The following is a 21,038-nucleotide window of genomic DNA, read 5'->3' as shown; positions in this document are numbered from 1 at the left end:
TTTTAAGAAATGTGTATCTTAAGTCTCTAGAGTACAGTATATGTAGCTACAGCTAGGTTCTGCAATTTGGAACTGACCTTTGTCTTTTTCTTGTGAATTTTTTCTCTTTAATGTTTGCTGGACATTGAATAATTTGCTTTTCAGAGCTAAAAATCTTTGAACCTTTAGAATACAACAGCTGGATGAAAGAAACATATCTATATAATCATGCACCCATTTTCTTACCATCAAAAAAGAGTATCCTATCCAAAGGCTCCTCCAGTTGGGTGGGCAGGGGGGAATGGACTGGTCCTGGCTGTGCAGTGCCACGGCCTGTGCAGGGGCCTCGCACACGGCGCATCTGCTGATGTAGGGCTGGATCTCCTCCTCGGACAGCGGCACCACGGGCAGCGGGGCAGCGCTGGACAGCCAGTAGGATTTGTCATTGCGGCTGGCATAGTAACACACCTGGTTGATGTTGCAGTAGGCAAATGGCATGGTACTAAACACAGGCAGGCACGACCCTGCCAGACCTGAAAATGACAGCAAGGGATGCCAATTATTTCACTTCTTAGGTCAGTTAAAAATTCTATTCTGGCCAATGTTGCTGCAAAACTAGGTATTTTAGCAGGACTTAGGTAATGCACAGATGTTAAACCTCCCAAGCCCTTTACCAAAATGTCTACCTGAAAAACAGAGAGCTATTACCAGTAAGTATCTTCCTTTGACCAGTAATATTTAATTGTGTCAATCTGATATTTAAACATGATGTCGTTTTTCACCATGAGAAACAGTTATGATAACAAATTTCCTAGCTGTGCCAACACTGAAAAATAAATGAGGCAAGAGGTGGTGGCTAGTTTAAAAGGAGATCAGCTATTTACAAACTCATTAGGAGCAGTGAGAAACCAAGTGACAATGCTGAGAAATAGAAACATTTTTGTGAAGTATGACAAGCCGTTGCTAGCAGTCCATTAAGCTGAAATCCCAGCAGCTATCCTGTTATCCAGAAAGGTTTCACTGGCTCCCAAAGTGAAATAAAAGGATTGGCGAATTTTGCAGAGCCAATCCTGCAAAATTCTCATCAGGCAGGCATCAGTGGGAACCAAGAAGTGACCAGTGCATACTTCTGTGGTGAACTTCTTCCAGAACTGAATTTAGAACAGTTTCATGATGGCTTACTGAGTTAACAATAATCACTGCACAAAGTTCTGCCTTGAACTTGGTGTGTGAAGTGTTATTTCTGTAATGCCTCCAAACCCAAACACCTTCATTAAAGACATGTGACATTTCTGTACAGAAGCCAGTTTTGTTTATCACTGATAATATTCCATTCCAGTACTAATGAAGGATCTGGAGCAACCTGAGTAGGAAAAATGGCTACAAAATCACACAGGATTTTCTTTGAATCCTATTTTCACTGCTGTTATGAGGCACTCTGTTAGCAACTGGCTCTCCTGGGAAATGCCAAACACACAATAGTGAAAACATTCTAAAACATCACTGCTATTCTAAAAATAGCTCGTTTTATTGCTCTTTTAAACACTTCTTTTTTGTTCAGCTTATTAGATCCTTGATCTTTCCTCCTCAGAGACTTCTCTGACTCTTGTATTACAAGTCAACAAGAATTTAGGAAACTTTTTCTGTGCAAATTGCCACCAATCAGTTCCTCAGGCTGCAAGTCAGGCAGCTTATTTAGACATCTAATTTTAGTCAGAATTGTATAAGACAGGGAAGAAGTGACCCAAGGCACCAAAAGGGGCTGTCTCTGGAAGGAATATGGCTTTGGCTTTTCCAAAAAATATTAGCTTCTGACTCTGAAAAGCACAGGATTGTGCTCTACACATGATGCATAATTTACTTATAAAGCTTACTTATACTGCCCAACTGTACTTACCCAACTTAACCAGCTCTTTCCCAAGCTGTGTCTACAGTAAAAAGGGAGCAGATCCTCCAGGGAGTTATTTCAGAGTGGCCAAATAAGATTTCTGACCTAGTAAAATCTCTCCAGTGACTTCAAAGACAGCCTAAAATGAGCTGGGATAAGTGAAATAAACCCCTCATCTCTCCAACTTCAAGTCAAAATTACTTAGAAATACTTTTGTATTCAATTGCAGAGCAGCAGAAAAACATTTTAAATGGGTGACAATAGGGCAGGATAACCAAATTAATTATCATCAGTGTAAATTAGTGTAGAAAATAAGTAGCTGACAGTTTTATAGCTTGTTCCATCTGACTTGTCTTTCCTTGTGTAGATAACATCATATTATCCCTTAGCTGGAAAGTAATTATGTACAATACATACCAAGATCTTGATTATGGGCTTTTTCTTGTCCCTCCAGGTACAGCAGACTATAGCCAGTCCATAACTTTGGCATCCCCTGTGGGCAGAGTGGTTCTCTGTCTGACTGACTGTGAAGGACGAGCAAGAATCCACTTGCAGATCTAATTTGGGGGCCTGGTTGTCCTGGGACACCAGTCTGGCCAGGTGGACCTTGGAGAAAGTTAAAAGAAATTTACTTGTATAAAATACAAAGTTCACACCTGCTGTGTGTAAATGTTCAATAAGAAGTTCCCAACGGAATATAATACAACTTCAAGGCTGTCATGGGCAATAAAGATACAAGCAGACTTCTGTAATCCTTCTTCTGGGAGAGAAATGAAGTAGATTGCCACTGAATGCTTGGCACTTGGCTTCTCTATTGTGATTCTGTCTTGTGCTGTATAGATTAGGAAATGAACTGAAGTGGGCAATGATTTCCCAGACTTACTCACTAGGATGAACAGAATGTTTGGACTGTATTAGAATCCTTGCAGTAACAGTCAATGCCCCTTACTTGCATATGTATTAAACCCTTAATTTATTAGAGAGCAGTCACAGGTAAAATACAACTTTAATTACTCCCAGACAGTTGCCCCATTAGCCCTGGCTCAGAGGTGCATGTCTGTTGATATATTCTGTCTGAGCATGGGTGCTTCATTGCTTTCTGCTTAATAATGGATGCCGAGATAAATTTTCTTCCAATGGGTCTTGCTATGAAATCATTCACAAATCTCACTGTCAGTGCTTGAACTGAGATGGGGCAAGAGGTATCATGAAATCTCAGGCTAGAGGTGGGAACTGGGGGAGTAGAGAGAAAACTGAGTCCGTGCATCATCTCACACATCTCCCCCTGAAGTCATGCTCCATTCTTACCTTGTGGCCCAGCATACCCTTGCTCTCCTCGGCTCCCTTGGTCTCCTGGTGGTCCAGGTGCCCCAGGTAACCCATCTTCACCTGGCAGGCCATATGATCCTTCTTCCCCTTTTATGCCTAGAAAAATACAAAGTATGTGTTTTTCCTTCATAGGGCTGCATTTAAGGTTCTGCAGTGTCCAAACACAAAGAGCCAGTCAGCAAAAAAGAAACCAGGACAGGGAAGTGCAGAACTGCTTCTGCTGGGAATTCTCTTCACCACTTATTCAGCCTGTGACCACAGCAGTAGCTCAGAGGTATGACTTAGGAACAGCAGCTCCTGATAGTTTTCCATCCTCTCCAGAGATCTGGAGTGATTTACAGTTGAAATCCAAGCACTTCCCAACAAACATTATCATGCAAGCCTCATACAGAACTGCCATCAGAATCTGCACCATAGAATGAGCAGTAACTCCTCCTGAGGCAAGCCAAGCTGTCAGCTTTGAGAACCACACTGAGCAAAGTCTTAGAACACATAGTGAACTCCCTTTGAAGTAATGGAGGTATTGGAGTACTTAGAGAACAGAGAGGGACTGCAGAACTGGACATTTTTAGGCTCCTGATGGCCTCGCTTTTTTGTATTTCTCACATGTCCATGCACTTTATACAGTAAAGGGAGGAAGGTGTGGCTGTGACAGTAAAAGATACATCTCATGTAGTGTGCAGATAATGATGGGCCTGTTCACTGGCTACCGAAAATAATCTGAATTGAACAAAGTAACACTTATCAGGTATTGTTGCACTCAGAAGTGGTTTTCCCCTTTTGATAAAAACCAGTTTTCAGATGAGGGTGTTTCTCTAGCACCCACCCCAGTTGTTTCTCAGTAATGGTGTTTAATTCCTTGCAGACTTTTCTATTTAACCTGCAGACTGAGTAATTCAAGGTTGTCTCACAGCATTCAAACTTCCCCTTATTACTTTTTACTAAGAAAGTCTGAATCAGTCAAAAAAAAAAAAATTAACAGCTTTTCTATGTTGGTTGCAGAGTTATTCTCCCAAAGCTTAAGCACATTGAGGGATGTTCATAAAATCCATTGCTTTTGCCAGTAAAACTTACAATTTGCCTTCCAAGCCAGGAAAAAAAAATGGATTCTCCCATCTTAATGAAGGAAAAAGCTTTACTATTTCTTTATTTCTTTCATAAAACCAGTGCAAATATGTGCATCACTGCATCACCCGGTTTTACAAAAACCCTTAATGATGTATATAATGGAAACTCAGCTGTGTAACCCCAGAAACACCTTTTAGCTGGCAAATCAACTAAGATTGCTAAAACTAGAGAGTTAACTGAAAACTGCATTGTTTCCTTTCACGATGGGAATGACTGCTGCAGGGACTCTCCAGGGAGACAATCATGGGTTTTGTTTCTCTGGACCCAGAGCAGCCAACACAACAAACTTTGGTTTCCCAAGTAGGAAATACCTAAACCCACACAAGGGATTCCACCATCTAAACTGAAGACACTGCAAAACAGCCTATGCTGTGTTTCTGTGAAGCTGGCCTCTCTTTTGGGATCACCAGTACCAGCATCACCCTTGTTTTCTTTTCATCTGTCAGAAGAACATTTCAGTCTTTCATCACTTCTTTTAAGATCTCTTTGGTCAGTTTCCTTTGGTGGTCACCTTTTCATGTTCTAACAGATAAAGACCTCTATTGTAGCCACTTCTCTAACTTTGTGTCCTCTTAGGACTTTGGTTAGCAGAGCTTTGGGATTCATTATTGCTAGATTTTAAAGCATGTACATTTTAAACATCCTCCAAATAGGTCTAAACCACAGGGCTGGTTTGAGGCATTACTTTATAACTTGGTGGGGAAAAAGGAAAAATACTACTTAAAGAACTTTTTTCTCAACAGTGTCTTATGCTTTTGCCCTGCCTGGCCTAGGAAATGGGAATGTAGTTCAGGCAGGCTCAGACAGCCTGGTTCAGCTACATTTATCCATCATCCTCAGCATTAACCAGGCCACTATGTGTGTCTGGACACTGTTACTAAGTGTTTAAGGAGAAGAGAGAGGGTAAAATACAGAGAAGTAACTCTGACATTCTGACCCTTTTCAGCTTGTTGTCTAAATGGCTGAGAAGAACATCCAAGCTTTCAAAACATGAGCTTACCTTGGGGTCCAGGGTGGCCTATTGGCCCTGGTAATCCTGCAGAGCCATCCTCTCCTCTTTGCCCTGCTTCCCCAGGAGGCCCTGGGATTGTAGGGCATGAATCATCCACTTTGCCTGGTTCACCAGGGTCACCTGGAATGCGTAATGGGAAAGTGAATTGCAAGACTGGCTAATAGTTCCCATGCAAAAAGTCAACATAAATGTTAGCTGATTTGGGTTTTCAAGAGTGTTCTTTAAGTATTTAAAAATCTTGAATAACTTGAGTCCTCATGTTTTAATTTTACTCTTAGTCTTTTAGCACAGTATTAACAGTGTAGCAAGCCAGTCTTAGCAAGTGTATTGTTAGCTGGTCTGTGATCTTTGCCCAGGTGGGCAAGAAGGTCAATGGCATCCTGGCCTGTGGCCAGCAGGACCAGGCAGTGACCTGTTCTCGGCACTGGTGAGGCTGCACCTTAAATTCTGTATTCAAGTTTGGGCTTCTCACTACAAGAAAAACATTGAGGTGCTGAAGTGTGTCCAGAGAGAGGCAATGGAGCTGGGAAGGGTCTGGAGCACAACTCTGCTGAGGAGTAGCTGAGGAAACTGAGGGTATTTAGTCTGGAGGAGGGTTAGGAGAGACCTTACTGCTCTATCACAGTTACTTGAAAGGAGCTTGTAAAGAGCCTCTACTCCCAAGAAATAAGAGGAAATGGCTTTAAGTTTCATCAAGGGAGACTTATATTGGATATTAGGAAATATGTCTGTATGGGAAGGGCTGTCAAGCCCTGGAACAGGCTGCCCAGGGAAGTGGTGGTGTCACCAACCCTGGAGGCATTGAAAAGACGTGTAGATGTGGCACTTGGGGACATGGTGTCGGAGTGGCCTTGGCAGTGCTGAGTTAATGGTGGGATTTGATATGTTGGAGGTTTTTTCCAACTTAAACAATTCAATGATTCTACATCTCACGTATTTGGTATACAACTTCAGTCTTAATGTGCCCCAAACTGATTTGAGTTAAAGCCTAAAGTCTACCTACCCAAGCTTCAGTGCAAACACCTTAGCATAAGGAAAATTTTGCAGTATTTTGCCTATTTTGTTTCTGCAAAACCATCAATAGGCAGGCCAAAAAGGCTAGCCCATAACAGCCATTTGAAGAAGTAATAATAATTATAATAATAATAGTCACATTTTATATATTGAAAGTTACTGGCAGCTTTTGCCTGTTTGCATATTGGATCAACATTTAGTCAGATGGAAAGTTCAGTGTTTGTAGTAATCCAGTGTTAGGATTCAAGCTTTTGCTACAATTTTGGTTAGAAAGCATCTTGTGTGAAAACAAAAAAAACAAAAAAACCCACCCAAATAAGAACTAAAAACAATTTTTTCACAAGTCTAATTGACATCCTAGCATGAGAGTTCTCAGCAGAGCATTCTCATGGCATTGGTGCTGTTTATGTGAAATATGTATTAGAGCTATGTCCTGCTAGCAGTACCTACTATTCCTAGAAACCACACCAAGGATACCTTCTAATAAGAACTGAATGTTTCTGTATATGAGGGAGCTCCCATGAAAAGAACAATAATCAAAAGTCATGAACTTACCTGTGAAACCTGAAGAATTTGAAAAATGGAAAGCAGATTGTGGCCATTGAGGTGCAGGTGGAAGCAAGTTTCAGGCATGTAAATTAGAGTAAAGAATGGAATGAGAACTGAAATCACTTACATGAGGTGACATTAGAAACAAATAGTTCAGAAATTTTTAATCAAATGAGAAATCATTTAAGTTGGCAACTGCAGGGGTCTTTTTTTTGAGATTGTTTAAATTATTTGCATGCAAGTTAACATTAGTATGATTATACATGAATTGAAGCATCACAGTTACAGGTGAATGACACCATGCAACAGGTTCATAAGTACCTGTGGGACCTCTGGGACCTGGTCTTCCTGGAAAACCTTGGTCTCCTGGTTGTCCTAAAGCACCAGGTGGACCCTGTGGGCCATGGACCCCCATAGGACCTGGAAATAAAACCAAACAAAAATAAATTGTAGTCTGGATGCTTGGGAATCCTCAACTCTGTTGTGCCACAGAAAAAAATATATATTTCTTCTTTCTCTGGTCTTATGACTTCTTTTTGTAGAGATTGGAAGTGATTGGTGTAGACGGGATTTCTCTACAGTATGTGAAAGAAGCAGAGTATCTAAATAAGAAGTCATAGTGGAGATTTCTGTTTTCAATCTAAAGAATCTGTTAAAAGCTCCAAGTTGTTGATATGGGGCACATGTGAGACTCTGTTCATTCAAATCCATCTGCATTTTCCATAGTTTCTAAAGACTGCTTAAGAGAGAGCCACGGTTTGCTTATCTGGCAAACTCAAATGTTTTACTGCCTTATTCTCAGAGTGTGCAGAAGTGTCTTCCAACAAGCTGTTGTGAAGCAGTGCATGTGAAACTGTCTCTACTCTCACATTCTACCCCAACCCTATTGTGTCTATAGGTAACCAGGAAGAGCTGTGGAATGTCCAGCCTCCACCCCTTCTGCCCAGCTCCATCTCCAGGGGCCACCCCTGGGCACAAGGCTCAGTCACAGGGGCTGGGAATAAGTGCACACAGAACTTAAAAACATCTCTGACCATACCCTTTGGGCCTTCTCTTCCTTGGCTCCCTGGAGGGCCTCTGGCTCCCTGTTGTCCTCGTGGCCCAGGATTACCTGGTGCCCCTCGAATGCCGCTATCACCTGGATCTCCTCGCACAAAGATGGTCTCTCCAGGAGGACCAGGATTCCCAGGATCACCTATGGAAAAGAACTTCATTCATAATGTATGCACAAAGTAGAAACATCTAAAAATAGCCACCTTCTGCTGGTGGGTTTTTTTTATTTTACTCTCGAGTGTTTTGGTTTTGTTTGTTTTTTGGGTTTTTTTTTTTGACTAGGATATCGGACACCCCTTGCATATTTCTGGAAATACTAGTGCTAGCCTTTGTCCAAGGAAGACAATGACAGGAATAGTTCCCAAAGTTAAATAATTTCTGTGCAAGCACAAGAGGCAGCAAATTACTGGTACATTCATTGAAATACTGTTTCTCTACATTTATATCTTATAGCTTTATTACTGTGTTGCTTAATCTGGAGATCTGCATTTTGTCCTTGGTTGGTTATCTACCTAGTGTTCACTTCTCTGTGTGTTCACTGAGGTAGTGATGGGTTTCTTCATTCCCTCTGCACTTCTATACATTGTTTCACAGACAGTAACCCTGTTATTCCTAGTAGTCACAGGGGTTTTTTACATGATAAAAGTTGGTATTTTTAGTTTTAGTACCTCTGATGCCATCTAAACCAGGTAATCCTTGATCACCCAGAGGACCAGGGGAGGCACTATCAGGAGATCGTCCCATAGGTCCAGTGGGTCCAACAGGTCCTCTTCTACCTAAGGGATCATATTTAAAAAAAAATGAAATCTGAGGTTGTTCTTTTTAGATTACAGACAGAAGTTAGTAAGTAAAAGAATGCTGACATGAGAAGTCATGGAGGTAATGTATGGTCACACTTGTATACCAAGCATACCAGTCCTCAGGCTAATGAGGCCGTCTTGTCAAAGTGAAAATATTAATTATCTTTTTAAATTTTTAATTCTTCCCATGAAATCTATGTAACCTGAAGAATACATCATCCCATGTTGGCACATTGCCACAGAGAGCCATGTTTTCCTGAATTCCAGCAAGGGGAGAAATGATAGAATGTAAGATGAGTGGGGACTGAGAAATTCTGCCTGGGGCAGGATAAGTATTCACAGATTGTTCCTAGCAAAAGAGAGTTGCACTTATTCCTAGAAACCTCAGTGAACAAGATGAATTTACTAGACTTAAATGCATTTTGTCCTTGTCTTTAATCTGGATTTTTCCACAATAAAACATTTGTGCCCTTACTTGTGACAGGCAGAGTTCTCTGCACAACACTTTTGAACAGTTGCAGCTTGTTAACATGTGGGTTGCATTCTATTGCCTTCTCTTTTCTACAAAAAAGCAAATCTAGTTTCTTTAGTCTTCTTTTGACCCCATCCTTCCATTTACTTTCTGATGAGTTTTCTCTTATTTGTCAAAGCTGGTCACAACTACTGGGGACCTCGTCTATCCTATGTCAGACAGTGTTAATACATCTCAGAATTAAACCTGCTCTTTTTTCCTCAACAGCACAGTTTTTTTGACTCTTCCAGTTCACAAACTAGTAACCAAACTAAGAAAAATGATTGTGTCTTCATCTTAGAATAATTCACCTCACCAAATTTCACCTCCTGCTATATTTCTTCCATGTGTTATGTGACTGTGGCAAGGTCTGGCAGCATAAAGCTGATGACACTTCTAATCACGGAATTGCTGAGGCTTGAGTGGGCCTCTGGAGACTTCCTAGACCAGCCCTGCCCTCAAAGCAGGATCAGCTAGAGCAGGTTGCCTCAGGCTCTGTCCAGCTGGGGTTTGAGTATCTCCGATGACAGACACTTCATAACTTCTCCAGGCAACTTGTTCCTATGGTCAATTCCCTTCAAAGGGAAAATAAAACTTTTCCTTATATTTAAGTAGAGTGTCCTGTATGTCAATTTGTGCCCATTCCCTCTTGTCCTCTCACTGGATATCACTATGAAGGAACTGTCTCCAGGTCCATCCCATCAGGTATTTACACACATTAATAAATTCCCCCCTCCCTCTCTCTGCAGTCTCTTCACTTTCTCAGTGACCCTTCCTCAAGCACTTGCTTTTTTCCATTTCTCTGCAGTTCCTATATCATCAAGCTCTAAAATAACCACTGCAATCTTGTGAAGCAGTTCTATCTTGCAATTACATCAGAACAGTTGACAGATTCACTATAGCTCTGGGACTGTCAGATCTTCTGCACTCTTGTTCTTCAGGAATTTCTTCCCAAGTGGCAACCCTACCTAGCAGTTCCTAAATACATTCAAGTCTATAATTTTCTATTTTCAGTCTTTCCTATAACTTAAACCAGAAATTCTGCAGTGTCTGTATCTATATCCAGGAAACATCAGCATGTTACAACAGAAGTGGTTTTAAGGAAAGAATCTTCTGAGTAATGTTCATTTTAACCAGAGTAGGAGCCTTTAGAAAAAGAAATTAAATATGAGCTTAATTTCAACACTGCAGAGCAGCACTTTGGAGAAAACCTTTTCTTACCTGGAAATCCTGGGAATCCCCTTTCTCCAGGGGGGCCTGGAATAGCAATACCAGGCCATCCAGGTTCACCTCTGTCTCCTTTTGGTCCAATTTCTCCTGAGTATCCTGGAGGCCCTGTCTCACTCTGACCTTTATAAGAAAACAATTATGTACATAAAGCTCACAGCGAGTACAAATACAGATGTGCAGAACAGAAATACCAGTTGCAGATGTTCCTCCTTGCAAGGGTTGCCTAGTGCTGTTTTTCTGGTTCTCTCTTGGAAGCTGGATAGAGTTTTGTTGAATCTGGCCCTAATTCATCACTTTCAAAGACAGTAATCTTTTTGCTTGAATGCTGTTCTTCAGGGGTTATTATATATGGTGTCATTATTGTAACTTGAAATGTAAATTGATTGCATGGTTTGAAATTTAATTTTCTCTCAGCATATATGTGCAATCTTTAGATAGATTATAAGCATTGTTTTTTTAACAGTGCTTCAAAAGCACCTTTTGAAAGTTGTGAATACATCAGCATGAGTGAAATCCATGCTCCTCTTAAGTTTGAGGCACAGCTCCCATGGAATTTAAATGGAGCTGGGATTTCATAAGTCTCCTTTTCATTTGTTAGTTTTATCTTTTCCATTAAAAAAAAGAAAAAGAGACTTGGCTCTCCTTTGAATCATCTGCACTGAACTTTTTAATTTTATAAACAGCCCTGAAACATTCCAACAAAATTATGTGAGTAATGGAAGTTTGAACATTTTCCCCACAAATAACTGCAGGTGTGCCATTAAGCATACTTTAGATTCTGTTTGAAAGTTTGGTCTGAGCCTTAATGGTATCTTCTGGGCAAGGCAAACATCAAAATAATATGCACTTTTCCTTACACATTCAGTCATATAGAAGATTTTCTGTTCCAGTTATTTCTCATCTTTACCTGGAGCTCCTGCAGAACCCTTTTGACCTTTTAGTCCATCCAAGCCATCCAGTCCAGGCAGTCCAGGAAGACCTGAGAGGTGTTACACAGGTATGACTGACCAACAGCCCTTTACAGTCACAATTAAAAACCAAGCCTTTTTTTATCTGACAGCATCAAGCTGGGTTATTTGCTGAATTCGATTGCTGGCAACTGCAAATGAGATCACATTGCAGTGCAGTCTTTTTGGAAAGGCAAATGTGAAAAGTGTAAGAATTGTAGTCATAATACAGTTTCACATCAAAGCAATCAGAAAACACAACTTTTAATCCTTTAGGTACTTCCATCCTGCAGCTAGCAGCTTATGGGCTAATCTACAGAGAACCTTGTGTCTGTGCCTGGACTGCTACTGCTACATGTGGTTGCTACTCCAAAGTTCACTGTGCTAGCACTTCATGGCCACTGATGGGGATGCAGACACTTCCTAAGATAGCTGTAAAGCTGTAACTTCTTTACAGCTTCTGTTCAAATAGAAGTGCAATTTACCCAGCTGCAGCAAAAAGAGGCTTTCCACTTGGCTTCTTTTCTCTGGTCCTGCAGATTTCACACAGAAAACTATGCTTTTTTTGCATCACTCTATTACAAAAGCTCTTTGATCTGAACAGCACAAATTCTTTGAAGACAACAAATCTATAATTGAAACCTCTGGTGACACATGGTAGTATATAGAGCAGCTCTGTCACTATTCATGTTCACTACTAGCACTGGCTTGAGTGTTTGTGGTAGTCAGACATAACTTTTGCTTTATTACTTGTGCTTTTTTGAAAATCACTAAAACACAATAAAACAATAGATGGAACTTTTTAATCCATTTTTAAGAAAGTTGAACTAATCTAAGGTTGTGTTTGTTGTTTGCAGTTGAGGTTAAAAAAAAAATCTCCATGTCATCAGTGCTTTTTAGTTCCTTGGTTGTATAGATAAACTATCAAATGTGAGAACACCCTCAGTGCAGACAACAGTCTGTCTCCTGGTGATAGCAACAGGTCTGGCAAAACTGATGGGTCATTTGTGACAGGTTTCAAAGAGATTTCAGAGACAGAACAGACCTGGGATGCCTCTTGCTCCAGAGAGGGACACTGATCATCAAGGAGCTGAATGATACTGTCAGTGCCTGTTCCTGTCCCTGTGCCACTTCTGCTGCTTGTCTCTGCCTCCTTTTCTTCCCCTTCAATCCCTCTCCCTGTTCTGCACGATTCCCAGTCCACTTGCAGTGGGTTTCTCCCACAAGTCTGAATTATCTATGTGTGTGTCTTCTTCCCTCTGGCTTCTCCCTGGCATAGAAGATGTAGGTTCTCTGTTGGGTGCCTGTGCTCATCCCAGCATGTCCTGCAGCCCACCAATCTGCCATGAATCCAGAGCAGGCATCTTGGGACAATTTATTGCTCTACTTAAGCACATAAGAATGGATATATTTTTTTAAGTTTATAAACTGGTCAAATTTGACAAGGACAAATTGCTGTAGGAGCAGCAACACAAATACCCTTCATCAACTGCTTCACCTGCACAATTTAGTGTCCCTAGTTCAAAGATGGGTCATCTGAGAATGAAAAATAAAAAAGCCCTAGAGTTCTCTAGCAGGCATGCCAAAAATTATAATCATATAGCTTTGTTCTGAGAAACTGTAGAATTATTTTAGTTAAAATTTAACAAAGAATGAATTGCAAAAATAAATCCAGTGTGTAGCAAACACCAGTCTGAAAAAATTTTAAATCCAGAAAAATTTTTGAAAACCTTCAAAACATTGATAATATACTCTCTGTGTAATCCACTTTATAACATGGGATACTAGTAATCCAACCTGTGATATATTCTGTGACCTTAATTAACTGTTCTTTAACTTTTCATGACATTCTAACTTTCATTCCTGCTTTCTGTAGCCTTCCTGTGCTTTGGACATGTTCCAATTTTAAAATTTATGTAAGAGTTGCTTTTGGGGAATTTAACAGTGGTATTTTAAAATTATTAAGAACTCCTAACTAATTTTGGCCCCCAGGTCACCATTTAAAACTTTTTTTGATCTTTGGCTCATTCTGGTAAGATTGATGGCTTGGTTTTACTTGCTTTCCAGGGAATTTCTGACATATTTGCCAACAATCCATTATAATATCAGCACTTCTAGATATTTGGATTGCTATGGTCCCATATTTCTAGGTACAGCTGAATTGGCTGACCTGAGAATGAACCACAGTTTCTGTGTTGTACAGCCCAATTCAGCTCCTACTCACACAAGTCCTCCCAGTGATGGTCTGAGTATTACTTGCTCCATCAAGGATTACTCACACAAGTAAGGCTTGCCAGGCTAAGGCCTTAACTAGTAAAACAACTGTGATAAACAAAATGGGGTTATGCTTTAATAGATGATGTTTAACTTATTATTTTTTTAAATCTAGAAGTTCTTTAAAATCTAAAAGTACAGGCACAAGACCTTTAATGTAACTGAGAACCAATGAGACTAACAAGGCCATGAATTCTTCATTTCATTTCTAATGCTTGCACCAGCACTTGTTGAAAACCAGCATCAAGATCTATATATCCAGTTGAATTAGAATACAAATACCAGTTAGTTTTCATTACTGGGTATGGTTTCAAAGGTGTTAACCTTCTTTTCAGCTATGCTGGCAATACACAAAATCCTCAGTTTAGCAAGCAACTCGCTCTCTAACGAATTGTCACTTGGGACTGCACTTTTCCCTCTTCAGGACATGTGTTAATGTCATGTTCCTGTGCAGGTCTTGTCATAACTTCTGCACAATATAGTAAAGAAGTGTCTTATGGCAAGAAGGAAAGAGCCCATCAATTATGAAGAAGTTTGCAGCAGAAGAATGCTTTGTTTTTCTCTTTTTTGATCACTTTCAGACATCCCTGCCACTGCAGATCTCTCTCTTTGTTACAGCAAATATTGCTTGCAACACTGAAATGTTCTCTTGCACATTATGTACCAGCAGGGAATCTGTCATGACAGTTTAAATCAGCACTGCTTATTTACTGCAAGCAATCATAAATTGTTTCCATTTTTCATTTGGATTTTCAGTAATTTGTAAGAAACCTTCTCAATTTGTTCTTAAGCTGAATTTGAAAAAGTGGATCTATTGTCCTCTCTAACCATTTTCTATAGCCCCAAGTGTTACTTTACTGTGGTTTCTGTATATGGGTCACTAATCTTCTTCCTGTTTGGGAACTGGTTATGAGGCACACTCAAACAGACACAGGATATAGAGCTGATAACTTTCTCTATGGAGTATTAATAACTTACAATTTCAACTTACAATTTCAATTCTAAGCATAGTAAAAGTTAATAATGTTCCCCAACAAAAAGTTAATAATGTTCCCCAACAAAAACAATTGTATAGATGAACTGACATTCACTATAAACACAAAAATCATTGCAAGTGTAAATTAGGATTTGGAAGAAACACTTCTATGCTAAATACTCCAAAATCAGAAACAAGCAACAAGAAAACTAACAATAAAATGCAACTCAAGTCATCACAATTTGTTAAAACAAATTTGAAAAATAAAGCTGTCATAGCAGCCTGCTGGCTTTACAGAGTAACAGTGGCACTCCATGGTGAAAATGTAGAACACAGTATAACTGAAGTGAAAGTGAAACAAATGAATTACTACAAACTCCTTTTTCTTTCCTAAAGTTCTGCTCTTGGTTACATCAGCTAAGCCAGACTCTGTTTCTACCTTCCTCCTTACTCATTTTAGATTGTAGCCCAGTTTTCCAAAGCAACATTTCTGTTATTTATCAAAGGTAATGGGAACTGGCCTAAGTCTAAGCAGTTTAAGAGACCACAGAGTCCAAATGACAGTCACAGTAAGGCCTTTTCCATTTTCACTACTGAAAGAGTATTTATGTCTGGTGCTGTCACATTACTACTAGAACGGCACTGTATATTCTGTTTACCTTTTCTTTTATTCTTATATTCTTACCTTTTCTGCCTTGGGATCCAGGCAACCCTTGCAATCCTGGATGTCCCAAAATTCCAGGTTTCCCTTTTTCTCCAGGTTCTCCTGGCAATCCTTGAGGACCTGTAGCTCCTGAGAGTGAAAGAAACCCCTGTGAATATGTAATTCTATTAAACTGTTGGTTTTTTTTTTCCCATGCTATGCAGCACACAGCTGTGTTAACAGCAGTACCTGCATGTGTTTGGGGATGCAGGAAGAATTGATGGGTCTTGCTCTCTGAGATTGCTGCTTTAGGTACAGAAATAACTTTCCATGCCCCCCTTTTTATGATCTCTGATTTCTCCAGCCTCCTTGCATGCCTCCTCAAGTGCCTTCTCCTGTTCCATATATCTTTTAAGTTATTCCATGGCACTATTTTTTAAACTTTGGCATTACCTGGTAATCCAGGTGGCCCTGGATATCCTGGGTCACCCTTGGAGCCTGGTCTTCCAGGCTGTCCTTGGATACCTGGTAAACCCTTCTCCCCTGGAAATCCACGAAGTCCTTAAAGGAAAAAAAAAAAAAAAGCAATTGCTACAGAATGGCTCAAAATGCACAGGGAGCAGAGCTCCCTCTAACAAAACTTAGAGAAAATTAATTTATAAGTCCAATTTTGTCTTCAGTCAAACAGAGATACCTGGCAATCCTGGATCTCCCAGAGGACCTTTTTGACCGTGTGTACCAAGCAGAGGAGCTGGGTCACCTCTCTTGCCTGTTGTGGTACAATGAATTCCATTTTATACAAGCATCCTTTTCATCCACAAAACCAAAGCTGGACACTTTTGAAAGATCAGGAAAGTCATTAATAGATATAAACAGCTACAGAAGGGGCTAAGAGAACCCAAAATGAGAATTGCTTTGGCACATGCAAATTATGACAGTTCACTTTGTTTGCATTTTCTCTTATTTGATTTGACAAATTTTCCATATCCATGAGAATGGATTTCTACATGGTTTTGATGGAATTTTTAAGTTCGATGAAATTTGACAGGAATTTATCTTCTAACTTAGCAATACCTATTTTAAAGGAACAAGCTGTTAAAGAATATATTGAAATGCAACTTTTGCCTTCAGGTAAGTAAGACTTGTTTCTAATTATACCCATGATAGGAAAACAGGACAGAAGTGAAAATAATTTTCTAGTGAGTCTTCACAATCTATTCCTCATATATCCTAACAATATTGCTCTATTCACAGCATGTCTATATAAACTCATTACCTTTACATCCTTTGGAGCCAGTCAGTCCTGGATATCCAGGGTTTCCTGGTAAGCCAACATCACCCTAATTAAAAAAAAAAAAAAAAAAAAAAAAAAAAGATTGACAAAGGATATGTGTAGCAGGAATGATCTGCATGAGCATTTGGTTCTCTTAGCAAAACTATATCTTAAGCTCAACAAAAAAAATCTTGTCTTTGTTACGTGGTTACGTGTCTAACACTGGCCAATAACAAGAAACTGTAGGTTAGACTTGCTAATAATTTTGAATTTGTGCTTTTATAGTTTATTCTAATTCTTGGCTCAAACAGCCTAATTTCCCCATAGAAGGCTTGAATAATCTGATTTAAAAGGTACCATAAAATATATATCACATATTGTTGATGTTACCCCAAATTTACTATAAACATTAACCAGAAATATTGTGATGTCACAATAAAAATGTGGATTTCCCTATTTTTCTTTTTGAATAATGAACTTTAATCAACAAAATAATTTAATTAAACAAGCTAAGCAAAAGTATGTCTCTTTACCAAGAAAATAACTCTGCCTTTTCCTTTATGTATTCTCATTGTCTACCTACCCAGCATACAAGAAGTGAAATTTATACCTTGCATGAAATGTTTGTGTGGTTTTGTGTCTTTGTTCTTGAGCAACACTGCTTGGCTGGGTTCTGCTTGGGGCAAAGATGACTTGCTTTGTCTTGTCTGTTGCCTTGGTCACTTCACACAGCAGGATATGAAGAAGCAGCTCCATATTAACTGCATAATTGTGCTTCTGCTATGTTATGATCTCTGTGGTAAGTGGTTTGTCAGTCTGTTGTTAAGAATAATGTTAAAAACTTGATTGTGCATCTGTTTTTTGCCCCTCTATTTAGTGTAGTGGAGCCTGGACTTCAACCATGTGTCAAAGCCCTACATCAGAACAGGCAGCTAGGAGAGGTCCTTTCCTAACTCCCACCACAGTTCCTGTTAAAATGTAACCAAGGCACAGAGGTGTTTCATTAGGGAATTTACAGCTCCTACTACACTGGCTGTCTCTTCTCAGAGGGAACATCAAATGGATGAGTACAGTACAAGCACCCTTCATCATATTTCTTAGAGGCAGGAGATAACTGCAAACTCCAGGATACTTCACTACCACTCTGTTTACCTGGTCACCTGGTTCTCCTTGAAAACCTGTCATTCCTTGAAGGCCCTTCGGTCCAGGCAATCCCCGTGATCCTGGAAACCCCATCACTCCAGTGTCACCTTGGTCACCTGGTAGTCCTGGAACACCATTCTTTCCTGGAAATCCTCGTGTGCCTCTGAAACCAGTATTGCCTTTTTCACCTGAAGTTGATTGCAGAACAAGATAATGACCAATCAAGTCGAGCCCCAGTGTTTGACACTGATTTTCAATATGGCAATGCTTTCACTCATGGGGTATTGCCTTAGTGAAAACCCAAAGTAACTATACAGCCAGTTTAGGAACTTGTAAACATAGTATGGTGACTGGATGTTACTGCAGCCCTAAGTCCACACTGTCAAAAGCAGCAGTGATTTATGTCAGAGGAATGTGTGTGTATGCAGGGCTTTCATGAACCTACCTCTTTCACCTCTCAATCCATGCTCCCCAGGAAACCCTGGCTCCCCGATCTGGCCCTTCTCAAGTCGGAGGTTAACGCAGCCGCTGTCTCCTGGAGGCCCCCTCTCACCTTGGAAGTAACATATGCAATGTAAATACATCCCCACAAGTGACGTGTCCTGAAAATCAGTTTGAGTGGTGACTTTCCTAATAGAGAAAGTCTTCAAATACTAATGTGGTTCTCAGTTTTCTCAGCAGGCTCACTGCTGACAGAATTTGCAATCCTTCCCTTGATTTTTTGTTTATTCAGTCATAACCCAGGTGTTATTAAATCTGAAGAATTAGGAAAGATTGTGAAATTATGAAAGACAGCAATTTTGAGCTGCCTGTGATTGCAGCTTGCAGATGATTACTCTCTTTCCTACAAAAAATTAAACATATTTTAAACACAGTAGTAACACAACTAAACATAGCAACAATATAACTACAGAGTTAAGTGGATTTTTACAAACCTTTTATTCCCATATCTCCACATTCTCCACTAGGCCCAGGTAGACCCATTTTTCCTTCTTCACCTTTTACACCAAAGATTCCCATTGGCCCTTGTATTCCTGGGAGTCCTGGGAATCCCTGGGGTCCTTGAATGCCTTTGCTTCCTGGTAATATGAAATTATTTATTTACATGTTAAGTCTGCTTAAACTGCTGCTGTCATATTCTGAGGAATAGTATAAAGCAAAACCAGGGTGTTTAGAAGGACTTCTTAGGAAATCAGCAGAACTAGAGAACCATTAGTTGGAGCATGGCTTCAAGGGCTCCCTCGGCAAGAGAACTTATAGGTGAGGTGGTCTGCAGGATATTCAGCATACCTGTTTGTCCTGGGAAGCCAACAGGTCCTTTATTTCCTGGAAGTCCTGGGGGACCTCGTGAGCCTGGAGGACCTGGGAGACCTCGTGAGCCCAGAGAGCCTTTGAGACCTTTGATTCCAGGGGGCCCAGCCTGGCCCCTGTCTCCCCTCTGACCTTTAAAGCCTGGTAAACCTGAGAAAGACAACTTTAATCTATGTCTGTAAAGGCAGGCAAAAGTTACACAATTGCATATAAAAAGTAGAAAGTGATAGATTTGGTATAAATTTGAAGATCATCAAACATGGCAAAATAAGCTGAAACCTTTTTTTTTACTATGCTGGAGTTCTCACCCTGCCTAGATTTTTCAATTGGAATGTTTGTTTTCTTGTATTTCTTTAGTGACAGACAATAGAAGACCACTGTGAAAAATCCCTACTAATTTGTAAATATTTTTGATGGATGTGTCTCCTAGCTCTTCCTAAATAACACTTCCATTGAAGAAAAAGGAAGATAAAAGCAGCACAGCAGTGACAGGAGCTCAGTTAAGTTACTCGGGGCAACAAAGACAAGACAACTCTGTTTATTACTTATAGTGAACTCACTGTGATTTGGCCAGTTAAGGAACAGCATGGGAAGGGAAGTTGGGATACACCTGAGATGCACAGTCTACATTCCCTGAGTTTAAGGAACTGTGCAAAACATAATGTACACCTCAAATAATGAGCAGCCCCCATGGCAACATTTGTCATGCCAGCCACAAAAATCATGTGATGAAATCTGGCAGAAAATATGTACAAAGCATAGGGCTGTGAGGCAACCTGATGCCTCTTGTGTACCTTGAGGTCCTGGCAGGCCCATGACACCTCTGAGTCCAGGTGGTCCTGGTAAGCCTGGGACACATGGTGAGCCAGGGAAGCCCGGACACCCTGGTGCTCCTACATCACCTTCTGGGCCTCTAAAACCTTTGGCACCTGGAAATCCTGGGGTACCAGGTTGTCCTGGAAAAAAAATAATTGTTAATTCCATTACTCACTGTCCCTCAAAATTCCTAGTTTTAATTTTGAAATGTACACGTGAGGTTATTTTAGTATCTTATTTATCCTCTAGTTTTTGCATAGTTGGTGAAAAGTGATACTTTTCTGCAATTTAGAATTAGCTGTTGTGGAGAGTTTCTTTCTTTAAGGAACAAATACAAATTCAACCCTCATCTATATGTACAGAAGAGAGTTTCTGATGTGTAGGAGCAGAATGGGAGTAGCTCACTGGCCTGCACCAGGTGCACAGCCTTGGCTCAGTTCTACAGGTGTTCCCTGCACTGAAGGATGGGTGTAACTGCTTAGGGCCAGGCAAAAGGAACACCTGTGAAAGGAAACAGCAAATACCCTCTATGGGGTGAGAAGGACATGGTGCTGTGGAAACAATCACTGCAGCAAACAGCAAAATGTAAATGTAAAAACAGGGAATACTGTTAACAGTCACCATTATGGATCTGAGTGAGAGGAAGTTTTCTCTGATCCAGGAGCATCTTTGCTCAGATTTTTCCCTTCGAACATGTAGAAGTGTTTCACAGAAGCTGGCTCATACCTTGAAGTCCAGGAATGCCTGGATTACCCCTTGCTCCCTGTGCACCAGGGGGTCCTGGCAGTCCCCTGTTGCCTGGGATTCCTGGAGGGCCATAAGTGGTGTCACCTGGAAGACCTTTCTGACCATCTGTGCCAGGTGGACCTGGAAGGCCATTTTTGCCATCAATTGTAGATCCTCTTTCACCTTCATCACCAGGATCACCGGCTGTGCCCCGAAAGCCTGTTGATATGATTTTTAAATTCAAATAAAACTTAATTCAGGAGTTGTTCAGGGGTTTTTGTTTTGTTTCCCCACCCATCCCAAATGTGGAATACTGTAGTCCAAATTTAGTCAGATATAAGTTATCACCTTGCAAAGAAAAATAACATCATAAATTGAATGTCATGTTTCTTATTTTTAGCTAATGATACAAGAGGATTGAAGGAGGTAATTCCTG

The 21,038-nt window shown here is 40.3% G+C and overlaps 1 protein-coding gene across 1 annotated transcript in view; it reads right to left on the bottom strand.

Annotated features, from left to right (window-relative positions):
* COL4A4 (collagen type IV alpha 4 chain) overlaps nucleotides 1-21,038 on the bottom strand; it is a 69,525-nt gene that overhangs the window by 8,232 nt on the left and 40,255 nt on the right. The window contains exons 28-47 of the mRNA XM_050977960.1: nucleotides 20,603-20,821; nucleotides 19,855-20,016; nucleotides 19,040-19,210; nucleotides 18,685-18,828; nucleotides 18,195-18,302; nucleotides 17,759-17,937; nucleotides 16,610-16,673; nucleotides 16,028-16,102; nucleotides 15,787-15,894; nucleotides 15,376-15,483; nucleotides 11,401-11,472; nucleotides 10,485-10,613; nucleotides 8,621-8,728; nucleotides 7,939-8,094; nucleotides 7,221-7,319; nucleotides 6,906-6,914; nucleotides 5,325-5,456; nucleotides 3,176-3,292; nucleotides 2,285-2,473; nucleotides 226-512 (exon numbers count right to left, since the gene is read on the bottom strand). Of these exons, the coding sequence (XP_050833917.1) occupies nucleotides 226-512; nucleotides 2,285-2,473; nucleotides 3,176-3,292; nucleotides 5,325-5,456; nucleotides 6,906-6,914; nucleotides 7,221-7,319; nucleotides 7,939-8,094; nucleotides 8,621-8,728; nucleotides 10,485-10,613; nucleotides 11,401-11,472; nucleotides 15,376-15,483; nucleotides 15,787-15,894; nucleotides 16,028-16,102; nucleotides 16,610-16,673; nucleotides 17,759-17,937; nucleotides 18,195-18,302; nucleotides 18,685-18,828; nucleotides 19,040-19,210; nucleotides 19,855-20,016; nucleotides 20,603-20,821 (2,636 nt within the window). The remainder of the gene's footprint in view (nucleotides 1-225; nucleotides 513-2,284; nucleotides 2,474-3,175; nucleotides 3,293-5,324; nucleotides 5,457-6,905; nucleotides 6,915-7,220; nucleotides 7,320-7,938; nucleotides 8,095-8,620; nucleotides 8,729-10,484; nucleotides 10,614-11,400; nucleotides 11,473-15,375; nucleotides 15,484-15,786; nucleotides 15,895-16,027; nucleotides 16,103-16,609; nucleotides 16,674-17,758; nucleotides 17,938-18,194; nucleotides 18,303-18,684; nucleotides 18,829-19,039; nucleotides 19,211-19,854; nucleotides 20,017-20,602; nucleotides 20,822-21,038) is intronic.

This window comes from Serinus canaria, chromosome 9 (assembly GCF_022539315.1).
Source record: "Serinus canaria isolate serCan28SL12 chromosome 9, serCan2020, whole genome shotgun sequence".
In the NCBI taxonomy this organism is placed as follows: Eukaryota; Metazoa; Chordata; class Aves; order Passeriformes; family Fringillidae; genus Serinus; species Serinus canaria.
Note: the sequence above shows the minus strand (reverse complement) of the source record. Positions and strands in the feature narration are given on the sequence as shown.